Source organism: Triturus cristatus, chromosome 6 (genome assembly GCF_964204655.1).
Source record: "Triturus cristatus chromosome 6, aTriCri1.1, whole genome shotgun sequence".
In the NCBI taxonomy this organism is placed as follows: domain Eukaryota; kingdom Metazoa; phylum Chordata; class Amphibia; order Caudata; family Salamandridae; genus Triturus; species Triturus cristatus.
Window position 1 is genome coordinate 1,722,286,739 of NC_140589.1, and position 24,905 is coordinate 1,722,311,643.

At 48.9% G+C, this 24,905-nt stretch overlaps 1 protein-coding gene across 2 annotated transcripts in view; it reads right to left on the reverse strand.

Moving 5' to 3' along the window:
* Positions 1–24,905, reverse strand: part of EPRS1 (glutamyl-prolyl-tRNA synthetase 1) — a 483,086-nt gene that overhangs the window by 230,960 nt on the left and 227,221 nt on the right. For both annotated transcript variants that reach the window (XM_085612943.1, XM_085612942.1), the window contains exon 19: positions 4,654–4,887. In XM_085612943.1, coding sequence (XP_085469069.1) covers positions 4,654–4,887 — 234 coding nt within the window. The remainder of the gene's footprint in view (positions 1–4,653; positions 4,888–24,905) is intronic.

Consider the following 24,905-nt stretch of genomic DNA (forward strand, 5'->3'; position numbering starts at 1 on the left):
ATGGCCACATGCAGCTGAATACTTCCTGTGGCTTGACATGGCAACTAATTTTGTAAGTAAATAAAACACAGAAATGAATGCCATGCCAATGACTTGTATAAGAACCTGCACCCCCAACACGTCTCTTGCGTCATACTGCTGTTAGTAGCTATATTACACTTTTTGGCTGTAGGACACTATTGTGAAGAAAGAAAAAGAGGAGTCTTGGGGATGTGCAAATTAATTCATAAACACTGCTTGGGCTAAGTGGGGATTGGCACAGATGTTAAAAACTAACCTTTTCTAATTTGTATTGAGATTATTTACACAAATAGCCAAAGACTTGCAGGAAGAACAAGAAGTAGCACTGACAGGGTGTCCACATTGCAAGTCAGATCATTATTTAGTGACATCACAGCAGTAATTAAGTTGTACAGATGGTGAGTACCAACGCTTTTTCATCAGACTTTGACCGAAAAAAGAAACAAAAAGAAAAAAAGGGAGAGTAAACACATGGTGAAAGTGAGGATGGAAAAACTCTTAAGAGTGAGAGAAGGAGACAGGACGTTTAGAGTGGTGGAGGAAAGGGGAATAAGGTGGAATCTAGACTAGGCAGCCATAGTATCGGACAATACTGCCATTCCACAGATCCGACAGCAGACTCCTAGGAAATGTGGCCTCCTGCACTATGACGCTTGTGTTCACAACCATTTTAAAACCAGGCTGAAGTATCACCCTTATAGAAAGGCTGCATTACAACAATTAATCCAGCCAAATGGTTCTCTGGGTCCATGAAAATTCAATACTATCTTAGACAAAAACACTGAGGTGCTCGATGAGGAGTTCATTTTGTGCTTTCTGGTCTGAAGGTTATGCTGTAGCCATCAGGATAGAGTACTAGAATGGACATTAACATGACCCATTGCAGACCCAGAAGCAGTGACCATAAAGCAGATCTCTGTTGCAACAGATAGCCCTTGAGAAACCCAGAAACCCAATGCTTTTGAAGTTAGAGACCGCTTGAAATTCATCCTTGCGCAGTCCTAGAATTACACCCTCTGGAGGTGATGCAACGGTGGTGGCCATCTCAAAATTATACACTCTCGGGCACAACCGACTCAAGGGGAAGAAATGATAAGGGCAGAAAAGAGATTAGGCCAAGTATTTCAGTACCCAGATAATCGACCACTGATCACACTCCGGATTCTCCTGAAGAGGGAACACTGTCAACCTGTATATCAAAACCAGAAGCCGCTAACAAGCAGGGCCTTTAGAGGAAGCAAAGCTTTAACCTAGAAAGAAAAACAGAAGAATGTAGAACAAGCGATTGCTACTTGAGAAATTGATCCCGAGTGCTGAAGAAACGGAGGAGACAAAAGCTTCCCTAGAGGAAATGAGCAGTTTTTAAAGGTGTGCAACCCAACGCATCTTTAATTAGCACACTAAAATGGAAACACTTGACAACCTGAAGAACAGATATGTGTGCCGAGTCCCAGTTATTCTTCACAGAGATCTGCATATGACAATAAAACCAATGCTTAGAAAGATTGGGAGAACACAGGGAGAGGCAGAAATGATTTATTGTGATGCCCACCAAGTACTCTTTTTGCGAACACAAGCCCAGAAACACCAATAGGAAAAAGAGCCTTTTTAAAATGAAAGAGGCACTAAATGGCATAAACGTTGCTACAATTTTAGGCTATTCGTTAAAGCTCCAAGCAAACAGAAAAGGTAAAAAAAAAATCTCTTTGCCCTCCACCAATGGATCTCCAACTGCGCCGACATAATGGCACCCTTCAAGAAGGCTACTGGCAAGCAACACTCCAAGAAAGCCAGCTGGTCCACTCTCACCCTCCACGAGTCCAGACCCACCTGTAGACAGCTTGAGAAGAGATGAAGGAACAACAAAACCCCTGAAACACGTGATCTACAAAACCGCCGTCACCGCACACCACCTCTTCCTCAAAACCACAAAGAAAGCGGCCCTCCAATACAGAATCAATGCCAGCACCCACAACAGCCAAGAACTCTTCACCATAGTCAAGGAGCTTGCCAGACCCAACAGCGAGACCACAGACATCCCACCCTCCAAAGACTTCTGCAACAAACTCAGCACCTTCTTCCACCACAAGATCAAACAGATCTACAACAGATTCGACACCAAAGACCCTCCCACTACGCCAGACACATCTGCATCCAACCACACCGCACCCGAACAGATCCTGCTCAACTGGACCCAACTCACTACCAATGACACACACAAGACCATGAAAAACATCCACTCCGGAGTCCCCTTGGACCCTTGCCCACACCACATCTTCCATAGAGCTGCCAACTCCATAGCCCTGAGCTCTGCCACACTATCAACTGCTCCATCGAGACTGCCACCTTCCCTGAAGACTGGAACCATGCACAGATCAATCCCCAATTGAAGAAGCCATTCGTCGACCCGACAGACCTCAAGAACTTCAGATTCACCTCCCTGCTCTCCTTCCTAGCCAAGGTCATTGAGAAGGCCATAAACACCCAACTCTCCAAATTTATTGAAGCAAACGAGGTCTTCTTCACCTACCAATCCGGATTCCGAAGCAACCACAGCACCGAGACCGCACTCCTCACCACCACCGACATCTGCTCCCTCCTCAACCAGGCAAAACCACAGCACTCCTCCTTCTGGACCTCTCAGCCACCTTCGATACGGCTCCCACCACACCCTAATCATGAGACTCCACGACACTAGCATCCACGACAAGGCCCTGGACTGGATCCACTACTCCCTCACCGATTGAAAACAGCAAGTCAGACTAACTCTGTTCCTCTCAGAACCTACAGAGATCAGCTGCGGAGTGCCCCAGGCTCCTCTCTGAACCTCACCCTTTTCAACGTCTTGCAGCCATCTTCATGAACCACTGACACAACAGTCTCCTACGCCAACGACACCCAGCAGATCCTCTCTCTAACCAATGAACCAACAGCCACCAGAATCAAATTCCACTGCAGGATGAAGGCAGTTGCCACCTGGTTGAAAGACAGCTGCCTAAAGTTCAACTTGGACAAGACCGAAGTACTCATCTTGGGATCCACCTCCTCAGCTTGGAACAGGCCCATTTTGATATGGGTCAAAAAACACAAATGAATAGGATGCAATAGAGAAGATATGGAATAGAAGATAGAATTCACATCATTACAGTCTGAACTGTCTAGAAGGCCAAGGATTATTTAGTTGCAGCATAATACAACCCAGTTTCATGTTCCCATCAAACAGAGCTACAACGTTTGGAAAGACAAAATAAAGTCAAAGGAAATGGACACTCATTTTCTTGCCCATCTTGCAAACATTTGAAGAAAGACTAGGCTTTTACATGGAGCATGAGGTTACTTTGGCTGTGCTTTCAGAGATTCGGTCCTCATTACTGGGAGGCTATAGGAGGATTTCTAGTTTTTGGAGCATGCTCACACCAACTTATTTGTTCCACAATGTTACTAAATTGGTTCAGCAGCCGTGTGTTCTAGAGTACCAATGTTTTCTCCATTCAAGCAGATCAGGAGGATGTCAAAAGCTGGAAATTACACCTGCCAGCCAGATGTATGGCATGACGGATGGTGGTGCCAGTTACAACATGAGAGCAAAGCTAATTCCAAGGGCGATGCTGCTGACTTTAGTCCATAACCCTCAACAAGAGCACTCTGGGCTCATGGCCAAATTCTTTGATACCGACGGATAAATGATTTAATCACACTTTTTTTCTTGATGAATCTTCTTTGAAGAGGAATTTTGAAACAGTTATTAATTTGGCCTCTGTCATTTACCAATTTATAACAAAATACCCTCACAAGTCCCTTGCTGTGTTTTGGGTTTATCAGACTGCTCACAGTTGCAAGGATTCCCACTTTTCTACAGAAAATTTCATAAACCGACTCAAACTGTAAAGTAAGTATTTGCAATATAAAAAACTAAAACAAAGTATAACTAAATCAAGGCACGTCGGGGTTTCGAAAACTGATCTATATTCTTGGGGCGGGCAGAGTAGTTATGACCTGGAGAAGCATACAAAATACTAATAGTAGTAGTAGTAAATGTTCTCATTATGTGCTGAGTTCAAGGTTCCTCTAATGCAATGCCTTTCATGAAGCAGGAGTTGAGAAAACTGCAATTCGCGGAGGACATGTTAAAGACAATTGTATTAATGGTACATGTATTTCAATTATATTAATAAAACAAATACAAAACTATTGCATTAGCTATACACTGAATGAGGTGGGGTGGGGGGGGGGGGGGGGTGGGGAGGGACCGGACGACCTTTTATACCCAATAAGAACCTGGAGAGAATATAGAATCATGGTCAACTGTTCCTGGGATTTATCAGTAGGAAAATGTGTTCATTCTTGCACAGTCCAAACACTACATAAGTGCTGTTGATGATGCAAAGCCAATTTAACTAGCCATACAATCTTCAATAGTCACAAAAGAATGGGACCCAGGTCTCGGGACTATTAAAGATGGTATGACTATTAAAATCGGTTTTATATTATCAACAGCATTAGAGCAGGCATTAGAAGGTGCATGTGTTAAAGCATCTTCCTACAAGTGAAACGCAGGAACCACGGTTTATGGTTCTAGCAGCACATGGAAGACAAAAGTTAAATGACTTGGGTATTCCCATTCAACTTTACCTTTGATGCCTTCTCAGCTTTCAGCCTTCGGACCACCTCTCCTTGCTCAGTTACCTTTTCATAAAGAGCTTTGCAGTCTGTTTTGCTGGGGGAAGTTGAAGAAAGATCAGCAGTAGAAGACTTACTAACACCTGAAGCTGCAGGAGGGTTTCCCGGTTTGTATTCTACACCAGTCGCTTGCTTATATTCAGATTTTAGACTCAGAAGTGCTTTCACTGCAACATCTACCTGATCCTGAGGGAACAAAATATGAATTCAGAAAAGACTAAAAAATAGAGCAGTAGAGCATGCTCGGTACACTTAGAACTCTTTTCAACCCCACTGCTATCTTAGCCACGTCACAAACACACAAGGTACGTATTCTTGAACTGAATACAAATCTCCAGTAGTTCACCTTTGTTTCAGTAAGCCGGTGTTCTACCCAGCCCAAGGGCTTTGCACAGGTAATAAAATAATGCAAATCTTCCAAGGAGCAGGCTCACATTCCCCAAGTCTGTGATTTAGGCAGCCTATAGTAATATTCATGCAGGCACCCCGTCTGTAAATAATTCAAATTTAGCATCTTGTTACATTTGACTTTAGTGCCTCCTTTTGGATATTAGATCCAGGAATGTAAACTCATTACACAATATTCACCCTGCAGGGTGGTTGTCATGCTTGAATCTTTATTTAAACCACTAAACTGTGACCATGCTCCCATGGTGGCCTCCCCTCAAGTGTGTTGTAGACTCCCAGTGAAATGTTACATCATAACCTTTATATGTTGGCAATCCAGACAATCTGGATGACACAGAGTGCTCACAAAAGAAAGCCACATATTCTACAGCATACAGTTCGACTCAAGCGACCTTCTGACATACGCAATAATGGACTTAGATACACTTAGTGCTCTTGTTCTTTTTTTAAAACTGAGGCACCTCTACCCTCAAACAAGATTTGAATAATTTCATGCAGAAGTGTTGACAAAAATGTGGAAATACTTTGACATGCTTGGTCCAGTATAAGGTTTCAATCCTCTTCTGTACTCAATAAGAATCCAGAGAACATTTAGAAACTCCCCAAATTCCTGGTTCAGAAATTCTTGTACAATATCTCTGAGCCAAGGATCACCATCTTTGAGATCAGGCAGGCCTAGGCCTCACACATACCCTATCTCACCAACCGTACAGCAAGAATCTGGGAGGCATGGCTTTCTGTATATTCCTTCAGCTACTACCCACTCCAGTCCATCATAGACAACAGAAATAGTGTGAGGCCAGGAGGGCTACAGAGAATCTGCCAGACTGTGACTTGATCCAGTGCTGGTCTTTGCAGCCCCTAAGTTCCAGAGTATCCTGCCTCTTTGCCTGGGGAGCCCTTTATAGAGATCATTTTTGCCTACCTTCTAACAATACTGAAAGAGAGAGGGTTGTAGCTCGGCTCCACATGTCTGCATTCATGCAGGCAACTCAGATTCCTGCTACTTAGACATACCACACTTGCACTCGTTACCTTGTCATAAGCAGTCATTCCTTTACAATCACCAACTTAGCTTCCGCATAGGTCGCTGCTAAATCTAAACGTTCTCCATGCACCTTCTGGCTCTCCACTAGAACAATGCCTCGTGCAGTCAGAGACCAAAGACCTATCCTTCAGATTCACTGAAGATGTCCTTTTTAAGGTGCAATAAGGAGTTAAAGTTCTCAGTTGCCAGTAAGTGCAAATTATTTTGCCAACCAGAAATAATTCTTTCAATGGGAATTCCACTCCACATTTAGGTAGTGCTTTTTCCGCTTTAGATATTTTTAGCAATTGACATAAAGCCTCAGCTCAAACACACAGAGTTACCTTGCAAATGGAAGACATGTCGTAGCACATTTGTAATTTTAGTTTTGTACCAAGACTCATTTAGAAACACTACCTTTACTAAAAAACCAAACAGGTAGAAGGTCACCCTTGGCTCCACTGTGAATTGGGATATCTTGCCTATCCACATAAGGAGGGTAGGTGGGATTCATGCTATGCCTCACTGTCGAGGCCTAGTGAGGTCATAATCCCATGCAGTTTGGAATGGACTATTCCCTTGAGGAGCAGGGTCATTACTGGTTTACATAAAGCAGGCCTGTACATAGTGTTGCAGAGTAGGTGAAAAATGATGGATCTGGATTGCTACCCAGAGCAATTTGTGGTTTCGACTTTATGAATGATTTCCTCCCATAAACTTCTGGGCCACATTTAGTACCACTGTAAAGTACTTTTAAGGAGCTTTATAACAGTTGGTAGTTAGCCTTATGAATCAGTGTTAACATCGGTACCTGCAGGTCTCAATGCTATTGCGTGCCCTGTACTCGGGTATACAGGAGGAGCGACGTCTGGAATAGGAACACACACCGTAACGGATGCAGGAATCCTGATTTCGGGGACGTATTTGGATCCCTTGGTCTTTCCCTAAATATTAGTGAGGCGTCGCGAGCAACAGAACCCCCTTTTGTGGGTTGGAATTATCACCACGAAACAAAATCCTGTCAAGAAAGACATAGCCTTGATAAAGTCGCGGGAGACTGCCCCTTTAGCGATGAAACACGTGTCGGCTGTCGGAAGAACTTGACAATAAAAGTAAGAAAATCACGAAACTTTACTCAACTATGTTTAATCTTTGCTCAAAACGTGCAACTTTACTAGCTTAAATGACTGTTTAAGTGTGCCGGGGATAGTTTATCTCTTGTTTTCGTTGGCTATGGCGGATATCTTGGGGAGGGAAGGGGGGTGGGGGGGGGAGAGAAAATCAGTGCTGCTCCTCACCCTACAGCATCGTTACAAATAATAACGAAGCTTGCATACTTAGATGATAATCTCCTGAGTGGCGCCATCATTCCTATACCCAACCACTGCTTTGCAATTGTCAATGCAATGAGATAGCCAAGTTACTCCATTTAAGCATTTGAGTCTCTCAAAATAAGACGGGTGAGCAATAAAGTCTCACATTATGCTGGTTTGGGGGTTAGAACCTTAGATACAATATGACACACAGAATGACACTTAATAACATCAATGTATAGTCAGTGCTTTATCCTTTAAGAATGAACCCACTTATTAACATAGAAATCAATTAAAATCAGCTGGAACCAACCTTAGGCTAAGATAGGACATGGGGTGGGTGATTTATTATTATTTACTTTTAAATACGAGTTAAGCAGATGTGAATCTTCAGGCTATTTACCAGTTAATGCTCCTTTCACATCCACCTGCCATAGATTAAAAGGCGGTGCGTGATCATTGGCCACTGTGAAGAACAAGGAATACATATGTGGTTCAACACTGTCAGGGACTGCAATGTAATTATTGTAATAGTAAATTACATCACGTTGATTACAATGACAGTGCTTGAAAGCAACTGCACCAGCAGGAGAGCCAGCATGTGGAGCCTGACTGCTAGAGTGTTAAGGGTACGACAGGCAGATGCGAACAAAGGGTAAGTTGCTTTCAAAAGCATGGTCCGGGGCTTGGGCAGCATAATTACCTCAATGCTACAACTATTAAGGTAATTACATTGCGAGGCCCCTGACAGAGTTCCTATAAGGCACTGTTGTCATCAGGAAGGGAAGGTTTAGCATGGTATAGATAGGGGTCTGTATCTGTAGGAGCATCTATAATGTAATCATCTCATGGATCTGGTGATTTCAATAATTGTCATCTCTATCCCCTGTATCAGGATCTGTATGTGGAGAGCCCTGTGGTGGGATGTCTAGAGGGTCTGCTGTTGAAACAGTAGGTACGCAATCTAAATCTTTAGGACAGAGAAGGCCTCTTCTTCCTCCGCTGCCAACGCTTCTATTTGTTCCTTTTCAATAGCTTCTCTGAAGATATTGGGGGTCTCTTCAATGTTTTGTCACTGCTTTTCTTTCCGTCGAGCCCAGAGTTCTCGGAGGGTCTTTTTCGAGCGGAATGAGGGACTCGCCTCGCAGTTTGCTTCCTTGTGCACTGGAGGCACAAGTTACAGACTTTGTGAAGGTCGGTACGTGGATATTTGGAGTGGCACCGAGGACAGAATTAGAATGGCGTCCATTCCACCGGCAGATTTACTCGATATTGACCTCACAAGTGGAAGTGAAAGAACAGGGTAGGCTCGAAGGCTGCGGTTGGAGTTTAGTCGATCCATCTGTGATAGCTTTTCGATTTTTGACACGCGTAGGATGGGAAAACACGTTAGAAACAATACCGATGAGGGTACAGTGGGTTGCGAACCAAAAGGATTCTGACAAACAGCCTCGACCCGGAGCACAGCAAACCATGTCCGAACCCAATGGTGGAAAGAAAACAATCTAACAATGGGGGTCGATGCCCATGCGCGCTATCACCGAAAGGAGAAGACACCTTGCCTGTGACTGGAAAATACTTCAAAGAAAAGCAATCTGTAAACATCAGGACCTAACAGTATATGGCAGGAGCATGCAAAGCATGTGTATCGACAGCACACATGCTCCAAGCATGTGTATTTTTCTGTTTCCCTACCAAGCAAAATTTTAACCCATCCCTAGGTACAAATCCAAATATTGTAGTAGCTCCTTGGCTTTAGATGTAAGAATTTGCATACAGTTGGCATTAAAGGCCATGGTATGCTGTGTTGGTGCACGCAAGTCAACTCTGGGATTTTGGAAATGTTCAGTTTGCTTGTCGTTTGCAAGTTTTTTTCTGCAAAAAGAAGAAAATATTCAACTCTCTGGACCACAATATGGTGTTGGTCTAACTTGGTTATCACACTGACGAACTTGCATGGTTTGAACTCCAACTTTTAAGTTACTAACACTCAAGGAACTAAAACACGCACCACTAAAATTTTCTAGATGAAAACATTCAACAATGAAACAAAGACATCCCAATCCCTATTAAATGAATGGTGATGAAGTCACTGGTGACCATGGGTCAACTCACAAGTATATGGTCAGAAACAAAGTCCAAAGCCACTGGAGTCCCATAACCAATTTAGGACCCAACCAGTTGGAGTATTGTTTAATGACACAGACAACCCAGTGGGGCAAATTCTCACTTGGAGTCCCAATAGTGCCTCTGTCTCAAGACCTATCCTTTGTGGTCAATTTGTTTGGATTGCAGACGTACCCATTGCAGTCGTTCCCACCAGTCACAAATGGGAACTAGAAAGGTTAGACTACACATTTAAAATTCAACATGTTCAACACCGTATAGGCTTCAATTATGTTTTAAACAATTCCACAATAAGATCGAACCAATTACCCATATATGGCGTGTGAAAGTGGAATGCTCCCAGCTTCTTGAGCTACGAGGGGCGAACAAAACCACCGCAACCACACTGCAGGTGAGCAAGGGTGCAGGCTTATCCTCTTGTAACAGACACGGACAGGTAGGTTCAAGTAATGAACAAAGTTCAGATTGTTGAAAGAGAAAGTCTCAGTCACCAGATTGAACAGCCACTTGCCCGCAGTCCCACTGCCCTCTCCTTCCCATTTCTACCAGTCTTATCCTTCCACTCAAAAACTTTCCAATTAAAATACCACAAACGTCCCTCTTTCACACATTACCATAATGTAGAAATAAAAAACAAATGTTTAAGGGATATGAAAAATAAAGATTTGAAGAAAAGGGATGGAAACATGGGGAAACTAGAAGGAAGCATCTTGACTTAAATCAAATAAAATAGATATGAGGGGAGGAGCCTAGCGCTTGACCAAGATGGCCGCGTGAGCCCTGAGCTCCCGCGACCCTCGCGCCCTCCTGCAATTATCCTGTCCTAAATCCTGTTTTTCATGCACGGAATCCTGCAGATGAGTCACAGCTGGGGCGATTGACGTTGTCCGGGCTAAGATCGCCCACCGGGAACCGAAGTGGTGCATTGCGGAAGATTGCGGCCTACCTCCGAAGGATGCCAGGGGCTCGCGCTGGCAGGACGCCCGGCCACTAATTGAACAACAGCGGCCTTGGAAGGTGTGAACTGGCGGACGGGTGCCGCTGCACTTTCACTTTCGCTTTCTTGCCCTTTGCTTGCTCTGGCCCGGGAGTGCTTCATGCCGATCCCCTGATATCTGGAAGACCTGCACCCGACCCTGGCTGGCTGTTGAAGTTCTGGTTGACTCCGATTCCTCTGGCTGAGCGAGGGACGTCTTTTGTAACTGATCGCCCTGCTGCTCGAGATGTCGCCCAAATCGGAGGTAGACAAGCCGAAGTCTAAGGCTACCAGGCGGGGAGGCTATACCCAATCCAACAATATGGATCGCTATGCCCAGCAGAAGGGGTCGCCTGGTGGATCGGGACAGTCGCTGGAAGTACAGAAGGCCGATCCATCCCCAGCCTCGGAGTTATCATTGCAGGATATCATGGGGGCGATTGAGGGGATGCAATCATCGATTGGGCGACAGTTCGAGACCCTGGCGCACAAGGTGGACACGATTTTGGTCGATGTCAACTTGATTCGCGCGGACCTGGGTAAAACCAATGAGCGGGTCAAGTCCCTGGATCTCAAGACCACTGGCCTCGCGGATGATGTCTCGGAACTCCAGGTTGAGGTTCGTAAGTTACGGACCGCGAATAACCTCTCCGCCCGCCGGCTCGAAGACTTTGAAGGTCGGGCCCGGCGCAACAATGTGCGCCTTATTGGGGTCCCGGAAACTTCGGAGGAGTTCTCCGTGGATTTACTCGTCGAGGACTTGGTGGTGAACCATCTTGCGCCTAAGGGCCTCGGCAAGTTTTTTGCGGTTGAGCGGGCTCACCGAGTGCCTGGCGGAAGGCCTAAGGTGGGAGCCCCCCCGCGACCGATTGTCGCCCGGATCTTTCATTTTCGAGATCGAGACGCTATCCTGCAAGCATCGAGGGTGACAGGCCCGGTGCCTTTTCAGAATGCCTCTGTGAGCTTTTATCCTGACTTCACCCAGATGGTGCAGAAGCAAAGGCAGAGTTTCCTGGGGGTGAAGAGGCGGCTTAGGGAGATGGACCTGAAATATGCCATGCTTTTCCCCGCCAGGTTACGTGTGGTGTATGAGGATCGGACTTTCTTCTTCGAATCGCCGGACATGGCAGGGGACTGGTTGGATGCGCTCCCTCGGCGACAGCCCGGCGGGGACCGTGTGGTTGGAGCGGGAGGCGACCGAGATGGACAGGAGTGATACCTCCGGTGTTGGTCTGTTTTGACTCAGCCCCAGACAGTGACTAACACCCTACTGCAGTAATGGGAGGGCGGCGGGGGGAAGATGGGAGCTCTTTCTACTTTTTGTAGATTTGTTTTTGATAGGGCGACAGGCACACTGCAAGTTGGGGGGGCTTTGCAAGCTGACGCAGGGGTGCAGGGAGAGGGGGGGGATGTTGGGGTTGTTGTTGGGTTTTTTTTTCTTGCAAGGCGTAGTAATTGTTGTCAGTATTGTCCGGTTGTGGTTCTCCGGGGGGGGGGGGGGGGGGGTGGAGGTCTCTTTGTGTTTGGGGATGGGGGGTAGGGGCTTAAATATAATTAGCTGGAATGTTAATGGCTTAGGGGATCGCATTAAACGGGGGATAGTCCTACAATTCTTGAAACGGACCTCGCCAGATGTGGTCCTCTTGCAGGAGACCCACCTTATAGGGAATACGTGTTATGCACTTAATAGAAAGGGTTATAAATTCATTGCTCACTCGGGGTTCTCCTCGGGCTCCAGGGGTGCGGGCATACTTGTTAGAGCTTCCCTACCATTCGAGGTTGACTCCACCATTGCTGATGATAGGGGGCGCTTTGTGGCTGTGGCGGGGAGGTGGGACGGCAGAACGTTGGTATTGGTTTCTGTTTATGTCCCTCCTGCCCTGCAGGCCTCCACGTTTGCTGATCTGGGCAAGGCCTTGTTGGAACTCCCTGAGGGGATGCTGGTGGTGGGAGGAGACTTCAATGCGGTTGGATCTGGATTGTTCGATAAGTACCCGCCCAGGGACACCGGGGGGGCCCAGAAGTGGCTTCCCGACTTTATAGATACCTTTGGCCTGGTAGACTGTTGGAGGCTACGGCACCCCACTCAGAGACAATATACCTTTCACTCCGGGGCCCACGGTAGTCTCTCTCGGATTGATTACTTGCTCACTCTGGCTGCGCACGCCTCATTGGTATCTGAGGCTAGGCACATGGCACGGGGTATATCCGATCACTCGCCAGTGTGGGCCCGTCTGGATATTGGCCGGGTAGTGGGGGGCAGGGTGGCTCCCATTAACCCCTGGTACTTTCGTGACCCCAAGCTGCGCAGTGCGTTGCTGAAGGCAGTTGATCACTATTTTCAGGATAATCAGGGTTCAGTGGAATCTGCGGTGTCCTTGTGGGAAGCGTTTAAGACCGTATTGAGAGGAGAGGCCCTTTCCTTGGTAGTGGCCGCCAAGCGGCGGAGAGACGCCGAGGTGACACAAGTTGAGGACGAGATTGCGGCTTTAGACGTGGCCTTGGAGGAGGAGGTTGCAGCGGCCACACTGCATAATTTGAGCTTGAAGCAATTGGAATACAGGGATCTGGTGACGAACGCTGCCAAGACCCTCAGTAGGGAGCAGCAGGGTCGATTGTACGATGTTGGTGATAAGGCCGGGAAACTGCTGGCGTGGTTGGATAAAAAAGAGCGCGTTAATCGAGTGGTGCCGGAGTTGTCGATGGATGGGGGAGAGGTTGTAGCTGACCCCGACGGTATAGTCCAGTGTTTCTCGGACTATTTTCGTACGGTATACACCTCGGTTTCGGATAGGCCGACTGCGGACTCGTGCGACCTTCTGCGTGATATTGCTCTGCCCTGCCTTTCTGCCATAGATAGGGATGACCTCGATGGAGATATAACTGTTGACGAAGTAGCGTGTGCTATCCGTGCGTTGCGATAGGGTAAGGCCTCGGGCCCAAATGGTTTGCCGATTGAGTTGTATAAGCTTCGTCCGGATAAGTTTGCTCCTCACCTGCGCGCCATGTTCGTGGAGGCGCGGGTGAATGGGTTTCTTCCGCTCGATCAACGACTGGCGACGATTGTGGTAATACACAAAGACGGTAAGCCCCGGGATAAGTGTGGTTCCTATCGGCCGATATCACTTCTCAACGCCGAGCCGAAGATCCTTGCCAAGATCCTTGCTAACCGCCTGGTCCGGGTGCTTGGAGATTTGATCCACCCGGACCAGTCGGGCTTTATTCCACACCGTAACACTGCACTGAATCTTAGACGCCTTCATGGAGTGATTGCTAGGACGGGCACGATGCGAGAGCCGGCCATTGTGGCGGCCCTCGATGCCACGATGGCTTTCGATACGTTGGAGTGGGCGTACCTGTGGGCTGTGCTAGCAAGTTCGGCTTCGGGCCTGGCTTTGTAGGCTGGGTGAGGTTGCTTTATGAGGGGCCCCTTGCTAGCGTCGTGGTGAACGGGCGGGCGTCGACACCGTTCGAGCTTGGGAGGGGCACCCGGCAGGGCTGTCCCCTGTCGCCGTTGTTGTTCGCCCTTGCTCTCGAACCGCTGGCGGCGTGGATACGATGGCACCCGGATATACGTGGGATTCGATGGTCGCCTGACCACGAGGACCGTATTTCGCTTTACGCCGACGATATTCTGTTATACCTCACCTCGCCTAAGAAATCTCTCATAGTGGTTTGTGACGTCTTGACTTCTTTCTGTAGGAATTCTGGTCTTGTTATTAATTGGGGAAAGTCATACTTGTATGTCCTGTGTGGTGATGTCCCGCCCGTCCCGTGCAACTGCTCGATCCAGATCGCCCGGCAGGGCTTTTTGTATTTAGGGATCTATATTTCCACTGACCCCACTTTACGATACGAGAGAAACTTGCTCCCTCCCTTGGCACGGTTGCGGCGGGACGTGGCGGGCTGGCGGCGGTTGCCGCTTTCCCTCCTTGGCCGCGCCGCCCTGTTTAAAATGATGTCTCTTCCCCGTTTCCTCTATGCCTTGCAGAATACCCTTGACTTGGTCCCGGCCAGTTATTTCCGAGAGGTCGAAAGCCTCCAGCGCGCGCTATTGTGGGAAGGGCGACCGCGCATAGCGATTGCTAAGTTGACGCTTCCGTGGTATGACGGGGGTATCGCGCTTCCAGACATTCGACGTTATTATTGGGCCACTCAGTTGAGCGTGATTAACCATGATGTCTATGGTCCGGCGCTGAGCCCCGGCTACGCCATGGACCGTTGGTTGCTGCGTGGGGGTTATTACCACAGAGCGTTGTACTCGAAGTCGTTGGACTTAACCCTTACGGGGCCCACCAGGGTGGCCGTGCACGTGTGGAAGGTGGCGACGGACTCACTGGGCTGGAAGGGTAAGCTTACCCTTGCCACCCCGTTGTTTGACTCCGATAGTCTGGGCAAGCTTTGGCATAAAAAAGGGTTTGAGAAATGGGACCTGATCGGTATATCCAGGGTTGGAGACCTTTTCGTTAAGGGTAGGGTGAAGTCATTCGAGGAGCTGCAGAAGGAATATGAGCTGGGGAGCACGGAGTTTTTCCGATACGCTCAAGTGTGTCACGCCTTGCGGTCAGTCCTTGTAGAGGGGGAGACGGTGCCTGAGTCCTCTCCATTAGAGGACCGGATCCTGGATGGCCATATGCCAGAGAGTACGATCTCTCTCATTTATAAGAAACTAATTAATGTTCGGGCAGATCTTCTTCTAGGGTTGCGCGATCAATGGACTAGGGATGGCCTCGAATTAGATGATGAGGATTGGCAGTATGCAGTTTCTTCTCCCAAAGAGGTCGCGATCCCTGCGCGCCTGCGGCTGGTGCAGCTTAAAATACTCCATAGAGTTTACGTGACAGGGCCTAGGCTGGTCCATATGGGTTTCTCTGAGGAGGGCTTATGTAAGAGAGGCTGTGGTATGGTGGGCACCTTCCTACATATTATTTGGGAATGCGGTGCGATCATGGAGTTCTGGAAGCGAATCCACGATGTGATGGGGGAGGTGACGGGCATCGTCATGCAGCCGGAGGCGCGGTGTTGTCTCCTGAATGTTTGGGGTCCTACTGACCACGACGCGGCACAGACTCCGTGGGTGACCCTAGGGAACATGGTAGCTAAGCGCGACATTGCTCGCCTGTGGGGCTCTACTAGGCCTCCTACATTGACAGAGTGGATGGAAAACATGGATTGGAGCATGTTTAGGGAGAAGACAGTGTATTGTGCTCGAGGGCGCCCCCGGAAATGGCACACCGTATGGGGGCGATGGAACCAGTACAGAGGGGGCATATGCCTGCCCCCAGACCCGGACTCGCCTGAGGAGCAGCTCTCCCCTTAGCATTCTTTCCGGCTTTGTATTCTTTGCTGGTATGTGTTTGCCTTCTTGAGTCTCTGCCTTCCCCTCCTTTCTCTTACTATAGACCTGTGTCTGATGGACGAAATGGGGCTCGCTCCCCCGATGGGAACCCTTTTTGTGCTTTAAGTACTTATCGCCTTGCTTGTGTTTGGGTTTGGGTTTGTGTTTATTTAAAACAAAACCTTTTGATTCTCCTATCAGTGAAATGTGGACGTTCGCTTGTGTTGCGCTTCTAAAGCTGCCGTACCTCCGGGTTGTCGGCTGAATAGCTGTGTCCCTGACTTACATGAATAAAGGTTTTAAAAAAAATAAAAAAATAAAAAAATAAATAAATAGATATTACCACTATTACACTGACCATCGCCAAACAACGAAAATACCCCTTCCCCAACATTGCCTCGTATTATCCGCAATCAACTGAACTCGTGCCATAAACCTTTAGCTAAGATACTGGCATTAGCATACGCATAATTAACATCAGCCACTTAATCCATGTTATAGGTGTGAGAAAGTGGGTTTCTGTTGCAGTAACCCCCCCTTTTTTTGCCTAATAGCTGATGCACTTTCCCTTGTTGTGCCCTGGGCTCCTGCCAATCAGGTGCCCAGGGCCTATGTTCCTTCCTTAAAACACACAAACTCCCAATTGGCAAACCCTGGCCACATGTCAGCCCCTGGTAAATGGTACCCTAGGTACCCAGGGCCTTGTGACCAGGGAAGGCCTCTAAGGGCTGCAGCACTCATTGTGCCACCCTTAGAGGCCCTGTACCCTTACACACACACACTGCCTTTGCAGGCTGAGTGTCTGGGTGCAGGACAAAACAAAGAGTCGACATGGCACACATCTCTGTGTGCCATGCCCATTACCTATACTGCCAAGGCATATGTCAGCCACCCCTCTGGCTGGGTGCCTTATGCCTATGGTGTGGGCACAGGAGCAGGAGCCCTGTGCCCCTACAGTACCCAGGTCCATTCCTGGGCACTGTAAGTACAGTGCTGCCTTTTACAAGTACATGGTGCTGAGAGCTCGTCAAACACGAACTCCACAGCACCATAAGGGCAACACTGAAGACTGGGAAGTTTGGTATCAAACTTCTCAGCACATTAAACCCACACTGATGCCAGTGTGGGATTTAATGTACTAAGCACCCCAGAGGGCATCTTAGAGATGCCCCCTTACAGCTAACCTACAATCCACGTCTGCTCTGAGGCTGCCCAGGCTGCCACACAGCAGACACGTTGCTGGACCCCTGGGTGGGAGAGCCCCTGCTCTCCCGGGCCTGCAACAATGCACATCCTGAGTGAGGTGAGAAATCTCCTCCCCCAGGATGAGCAAAGGGAAGCTTCAAAGGCATGCCGCCAGTTGGAGTTTCCCCAGGCCACTGCAACCCCCCACTCTGGCAGGAAGCTTGGCCGGAAACCCCATACAAGGACAGGGGATGTGCCAGCCTGCCCACCCCACCCCTCAGGTGGGGGAGGCGAGGTGAAGCACATCTCCGGGCTCTCGCCATCTTGAAGATGGGAGGCCCTACCCTATCAGGATTAGGCTACTGCCCTCCTCCCACAGGAGAGAGGCAGGATAGGGGGTGTACCCACCCCAGGACAAGGACCCATTGGTCCCTGGCCTTCACCTACCTGTAACGCCCCTAAATCTAGTATTTAGGGGCCCCCTGAACCTTCCTTCCCCAGATTCCAGATAGAAACCTACAAGAAGAGCAAGAAGAAAAAAAGACCTGCCCTGCAGCTGCTAAAAAGAGGAAGACACCAACTGCTTTGGCCCCAGCCCTACCGGCCTGTCGACCCTCGAACCTGCTCCTGCTCCAGCGCGGCATCTCTTGTGGCCAGCAACCTCAAAAACCCCGGAGGACCTGGCTACCTTTGACCTCTGATTCCCTGGGACTCCCATGAGTAGAGGCTCTACTCGAGAAACCTATTCCTAACTCCTGGCAGCAGCCCGGAACCGCGGACCCAACACACTCTGCACCAGCCAAGCCTGGCCAGTGCCGGAGTGGACAAAGACCCTGAGGACGACCCCACGGCGACTGTGACCCCGAGTCCGGCACCCAAGGACCCCCCTCGACATCCTGGACGAAGCCTGCAGCCTCAGAACCGAGTGCCACCCCAGCCGCGATCAACCAGAGGGTAAGATTCCCGACGTCAAAAGGCACCCCTGCACCCGGCGCCCTGCGGCCCCCTGTGCCCAATCCCGGGGTACCCACCTAACCTACAACTACCCAACTTACCCCTCGAAGTGGTGGTGGCACCGGAAACATCCTCGTCCCCGAGCCTGCAGCCTTTTTCCAAACCGGAACATTCCCATTGACTTCCATTGAGCGCCCGAAGGCTCAAAAGCACCCTGCACCCAGCCGCCCGAGTGGCCCTGGCAGTGCACTCTCTACACTAACTTACTTCCCCACTTGCCCTGAGTAAGTGACCAGGAGCCCAGCTCCCACAGACGCGTGGCTTGCCAGACAGCAGCCACCAACCAAGGCCCCCCTATCCCTCATAGGATAACATTGGGCCTAACTCACTCTGCACCCGGCCGTCCTGAAACCGCTGAGGGTGAACCAACTGTACCTACCTGACACTGGGGGACCCCTGAGTCTATGCCCGGAATTTCCACTCTGCCAGTCGAGTACTTACCCTTAAACCGCTAACTTCATTTTCCTCATAGGGTAACATTGACTGGCTTTTTCTTGAAAAATCTTCTAAGTGTGAACTTTTCAAAACTGCAAATATTCACTAAAAATCAGCCAAGTGACAAAAACGAATTTACTCACCTGCTCTTAGGTGAGCTCCCAGTGCTGGATCTTGGTGCCCAGCCCTGACTCTGAAAAGTGTTCACAACTATACTTACTTCTAACTCATTTTTCTCCCATAGGAAACCATTGTCTGCTTTTCTGTGAAATTTCTTCTAAGTGTCTACTTTTGCAAATTTGAAATATTCTTTTAAAATCGTACCATTTCTGCAAACGAAATTACTTACCTGCTTTTGATAAGGACCCCAGTCCTGGGTCTAGGCACCCAGTCCTGGATTACTAAAGTAACGATAAAGTACTCTACCTGCAATTTGAATTTCTTGCCATAGAGATCCATTGAATGTTTTCTGTGAAATATTTTCTAAGTGCTAACTTTTGAAATAGCTAAATATTATTTAAAAATCATTACAGTTATTAAGTCGACTTTCATCACTTGATTCTGAATACTGACCCCAGGCTGGTTCTAGGATCCAGACCTGGAATTCCAAAAGTAATCTAAAAAGTAATTTATCACAAATAACCTGAATTTACCATTGAGCTCAATGCATTGTATGTTTAGGAAATAGGATTGTTTATTGCAACCAACTGTGACTGTTTACACAAATTTATTGCTTGAAACAAAAGTATTTATATTCAACCTCTCATTCTGAGAAAGTATATTTTTACCCCCTTTGTGGTTCTAAAAATAAAACAAGCATATATTTTATATATACAAATCATTGGCCTAGAGTTCAGTTATTGAGTGTGTGAAACCATTTGCTGACTGAGTGTGTACAATAAATGCTTTACACTGTCCTCTGGTACTGCCTTACTGCTCGACCAAGCTACCACTTTTTGAGAGTAAGGTCATACCTAACTTTGACCTCTATCAGCCTCTGGGGGACTGTGGACTCTGCACACCCTGTACCTATTAGGGAACAGTATATACAGAGCCACTTTCTCACATTGGTGGATCAGCGGTGGGATACAAACTTGCATTTGTTGGACTACTTGGTTACCATCTGATCACACGACAGAACTCTTAAAAATTGCCTTTAGAATTCTGATTGGTTTTTCCAAAATTACTAAAAGTCTTGCTAGGGCCTTGCTTAGGTCCCATTAGAATTTTAGAAAAATAAAAGTCACTATAGTCAGGGTAGAGGGTTAGAACTGTCAGGTTAGAATGTCTCAAACAAACCCAGCTATTAGTGATAATAATAACATGGACCTGGTGGAGGAGCTCGACCTCACACCTTACTTACACTTGTCTTTCAAGGAATTGAGGTCCTTATGTAAACTCAAAAATTTACAAATGGGTCAGCATCCAACCAAACAAGGGCTCCAGGAGCTCCTGGCTGAGTATGCTAAAGACCACCCATCTGAACATGGTGATGGCCAGTCAGATGAGGAAAGGGAAACAGGGGAGGAGGACAGCAACCTCCCCATACTATTCCCTAGGGAGGAGATGGCACCCATACCCTCCAACTCAAGACATAGCATCTGGGCACCTAGAGACCACACAGGTGGCTCTGGTCCCAGAGACAACACTGGGGGTCCCCCCAGTGAAGAGGACAGCCTTATGAGGCTGGCCAAAAGAATAGATCTAGAGTCCAGGCTCCTGGCTCTAGAAAAGGAAAGGAGAGAGATGGGTTTAGCACCCATCAATGGTGGCAGCAATAATACAAACAAGGATAGGGAGGAAACTTCTGACCTTAAAATCCCCAAAGGGATTGTCCCTAAATTTGAGGAAGGTGATGATATCACCAAATGGTTCACAGCCTTTGAGAGGGCTTGTGATATCAGGAAAGTAAAGAAACCTCTCTGGGGGGCACTCCTGTGGGAACTGTTCTCTGGTAACTGCAGGGACAGGCTTCTGACTCTCTCTGGGCCAGAAGCAGGATCCTATGACCTCATGAAGAAAGCTCTGATTGAGGGATTTGGATTCACCACTGAGGAGTATAGAATTAGATTCAGGGGGGCTCACAAAACCCAGACCCAGTCCTGGATTGATTTTGTAGATTTCTCAGTGAAGACACTGGATGGTTGGTTAGCTGGACATGGTGTGCAGGATTTTACTGGATTGTACAATTTATTCATGAAGGAACATATTTTGAGTAACTGCACAAATGAAAAGTTGCATCAGCATTTGGTAGACCTAGGTCTAAAATCCCCCCAAGAATTGGGAAAAAGAGCAGACCACTGGGTCAAGACTAGGGTGACTAGGACGTTCACTGGGAGGGACCAGAACCAAGGGGTCCCAAAACCTCCCCAGAAGAAAGAGAGTGAACCCCTTGGGGATAAAAGAAAGGAGTCCCAGGTAGCCCCCCAAAAACCTGACCAGGAGGGTGGGCCCAAAGACACCTCACAAACTAAACCAGGGTACCAAGGTAAGAATTGGGATCCCAACAGAATATGGTGTTTCAACTGTCAGAAGGCTGGACACCACACCCAGGACTCTAGCTGTCCTAAAAATAAGGTTCCTAGTACAGCTCCAGGGGTGACTAGTGTAGCCCCGGGGGTTGCCAGTGTAGCTTGGGAGGGAGGGTCCTCAGATGAGGAAGTCCTCCTAGCTTTCAACTGGGGAATGGGCCCAAGAAGCAAGCTGGAGATCCCAGAAGGAAGTAGACACTTCCACCACCTACTGGTGAATGGAATCCCAGCCACTGCCCTGAGAGATACCTGTGCCAGTCACACTGTGGTACATGACAGGTTGGTATTCCCACACCAATATGTCTCAGGGGAAACAAGAAGGGTAAGAACTATCCCAGGGGGAGTCACTGTTAGGCCTGTGGCTATCGTGCCCCTAGCCACAGCTGGGTCCCTTAGATGGAGGAAAGTGATAGTCAGTAAAAACCTCCCCCTTGATTGTCTCTTGGGGAATGATCACTTAGATGTGGAACTGAGCCAAAGAGAGGTGCTGGCCCAATGCCAGGCCTCGCCCAAAGAACCTGTGGGGGCTCAACCTGCAGTCAGTGCAGCTGAGTCCCAAAAGAGTGAGAAGAAACAGGGTAGGAAAGGTGGGCAACTGTTAGCCACAGTTCCAGAGAGCCAGGGAGATTCTATCCCAGTAAGGGAAAACTCCCACAATGGCACTGGTAAAGCCCCCCCTAGCCAACAGCAAGACCTGACTAGTCAGGCAACTGTCCAGCCTGAATTAGTGGCTCCTCAGGTGGCAGAACAAGGGGTAGAGGAGGGGTGTTCCCTACCAAGAGTAGGGACCCCCTATCCTCAAACAGACCAACAGCCAGGACCCAAAGAGAACTATAAAATAGCCCCCTCACTTGCCAGTCAGGAGCTAAAGGTATGGTACTGGGCACTGACAGCTGTCAGCAGCCTCTGCTGGGTGTTAGCCTTCATGGCAGCCCTATCCTTGGCATGGTGGCCTAACCCCCTGCCAAATAGCAAGTCAGGCCCCCTGACCTTATTGGTCATGGTGGGGTTGCTCAAGCTGTGGGTAGCCTCTGTGGGTAAGCTGGGCCTAGCCCTGGCTAGGTTAGAAACTACCGAGGTATACACCTCTAAACCCAAAATAGAAAGATGGGACCAGGACAGTAAAAGACAAGGAGAGGAGCCTTGGGAGTTAGGTCCTGAAACTAATAAGACAGGCCAGCTCCCCAAAGGGACTGACCTAGGCAGAAGGATGTAAGGCAGAGTAGGCCCTGCAACTTTCAAACCACTTCCCCAACTCTTCCTCGCCTGAAAGACTAGGTAGACTCTCCCAGCTTTGGCAGAAGTCTCCTGGCCTTTGGGCTGGGGGGGGCTTGTGTGAGAAAGTGGGTTTCTGTTGCAGTAACCCCCCCTTTTTTTGCCTAATAGCTGATGCACTTTCCTTTGTTGTGCCCTGGGCTCCTGCCAATCAGGTGCCCAGGGCCTATGTTCCTTCCTTAAAACACACAAACTCCCAATTGGCAAACCCTGGCCACATGTCAGCCCCTGGTAAATGGTACCCTAGGTACCCAGGGCCTTGTGACCAGGGAAGGCCTCTAAGGGCTGCAGCACTCATTGTGCCACCCTTAGAGGCCCTGTACCCTTACACACACACACTGCCTTTGCAGGCTGAGTGTCTGGGTGCAGGACAAAACAAAGAGTCGACATGGCACACATCTCTGTGTGCCATGCCCATTACCTATACTGCCAAGGCATATGTCAGCCACCCCTCTGGCTGGGTGCCTTATGCCTATGGTGTGGGCACAGGAGCAGGAGCCCTGTGCCCCTACAGTACCCAGGTCCATTCCTGGGCACTGTAAGTACAGTGCTGCCTTTTACAAGTACATGGTGCTGAGAGCTCGTCAAACACGAACTCCACAGCACCATAAGGGCAACACTGAAGACTGGGAAGTTTGGTATCAAACTTCTCAGCACATTAAACCCACACTGATGCCAGTGTGGGATTTAATGTACTAAGCACCCCAGAGGGCATCTTAGAGATGCCCCCTTACAGCTAACCTACAATCCACGTCTGCTCTGAGGCTGCCCAGGCTGCCACACAGCAGACACGTTGCTGGACCCCTGGGTGGGAGAGCCCCTGCTCTCCCGGGCCTGCAACAATGCACATCCTGAGTGAGGTGAGAAATCTCCTCCCCCAGGATGAGCAAAGGGAAGCTTCAAAGGCATGCCGCCAGTTGGAGTTTCCCCAGGCCACTGCAACCCCCCACTCTGGCAGGAAGCTTGGCCGGAAACCCCATACAAGGACAGGGGATGTGCCAGCCTGCCCACCCCACCCCTCAGGTGGGGGAGGCGAGGTGAAGCACATCTCCGGGCTCTCGCCATCTTGAAGATGGGAGGCCCTACCCTATCAGGATTAGGCTACTGCCCTCCTCCCACAGGAGAGAGGCAGGATAGGGGGTGTACCCACCCCAGGACAAGGACCCATTGGTCCCTGGCCTTCACCTACCTGTAACGCCCCTAAATCTAGTATTTAGGGGCCCCCTGAACCTTCCTTCCCCAGATTCCAGATAGAAACCTACAAGAAGAGCAAGAAGAAAAAAAGACCTGCCCTGCAGCTGCTAAAAAGAGGAAGACACCAACTGCTTTGGCCCCAGCCCTACCGGCCTGTCGACCCTCGAACCTGCTCCTGCTCCAGCGCGGCATCTCTTGTGGCCAGCAACCTCAAAAACCCCGGAGGACCTGGCTACCTTTGACCTCTGATTCCCTGGGACTCCCATGAGTAGAGGCTCTACTCGAGAAACCTATTCCTAACTCCTGGCAGCAGCCCGGAACCGCGGACCCAACACACTCTGCACCAGCCAAGCCTGGCCAGTGCCGGAGTGGACAAAGACCCTGAGGACGACCCCACGGCGACTGTGACCCCGAGTCCGGCACCCAAGGACCCCCCTCGACATCCTGGACGAAGCCTGCAGCCTCAGAACCGAGTGCCACCCCAGCCGCGATCAACCAGAGGGTAAGATTCCCGACGTCAAAAGGCACCCCTGCACCCGGCGCCCTGCGGCCCCCTGTGCCCAATCCCGGGGTACCCACCTAACCTACAACTACCCAACTTACCCCTCGAAGTGGTGGTGGCACCGGAAACATCCTCGTCCCCGAGCCTGCAGCCTTTTTCCAAACCGGAACATTCCCATTGACTTCCATTGAGCGCCCGAAGGCTCAAAAGCACCCTGCACCCAGCCGCCCGAGTGGCCCTGGCAGTGCACTCTCTACACTAACTTACTTCCCCACTTGCCCTGAGTAAGTGACCAGGAGCCCAGCTCCCACAGACGCGTGGCTTGCCAGACAGCAGCCACCAACCAAGGCCCCCCTATCCCTCATAGGATAACATTGGGCCTAACTCACTCTGCACCCGGCCGTCCTGAAACCGCTGAGGGTGAACCAACTGTACCTACCTGACACTGGGGGACCCCTGAGTCTATGCCCGGAATTTCCACTCTGCCAGTCGAGTACTTACCCTTAAACCGCTAACTTCATTTTCCTCATAGGGTAACATTGACTGGCTTTTTCTTGAAAAATCTTCTAAGTGTGAACTTTTCAAAACTGCAAATATTCACTAAAAATCAGCCAAGTGACAAAAACGAATTTACTCACCTGCTCTTAGGTGAGCTCCCAGTGCTGGATCTTGGTGCCCAGCCCTGACTCTGAAAAGTGTTCACAACTATACTTACTTCTAACTCATTTTTCTCCCATAGGAAACCATTGTCTGCTTTTCTGTGAAATTTCTTCTAAGTGTCTACTTTTGCAAATTTGAAATATTCTTTTAAAATCGTACCATTTCTGCAAACGAAATTACTTACCTGCTTTTGATAAGGACCCCAGTCCTGGGTCTAGG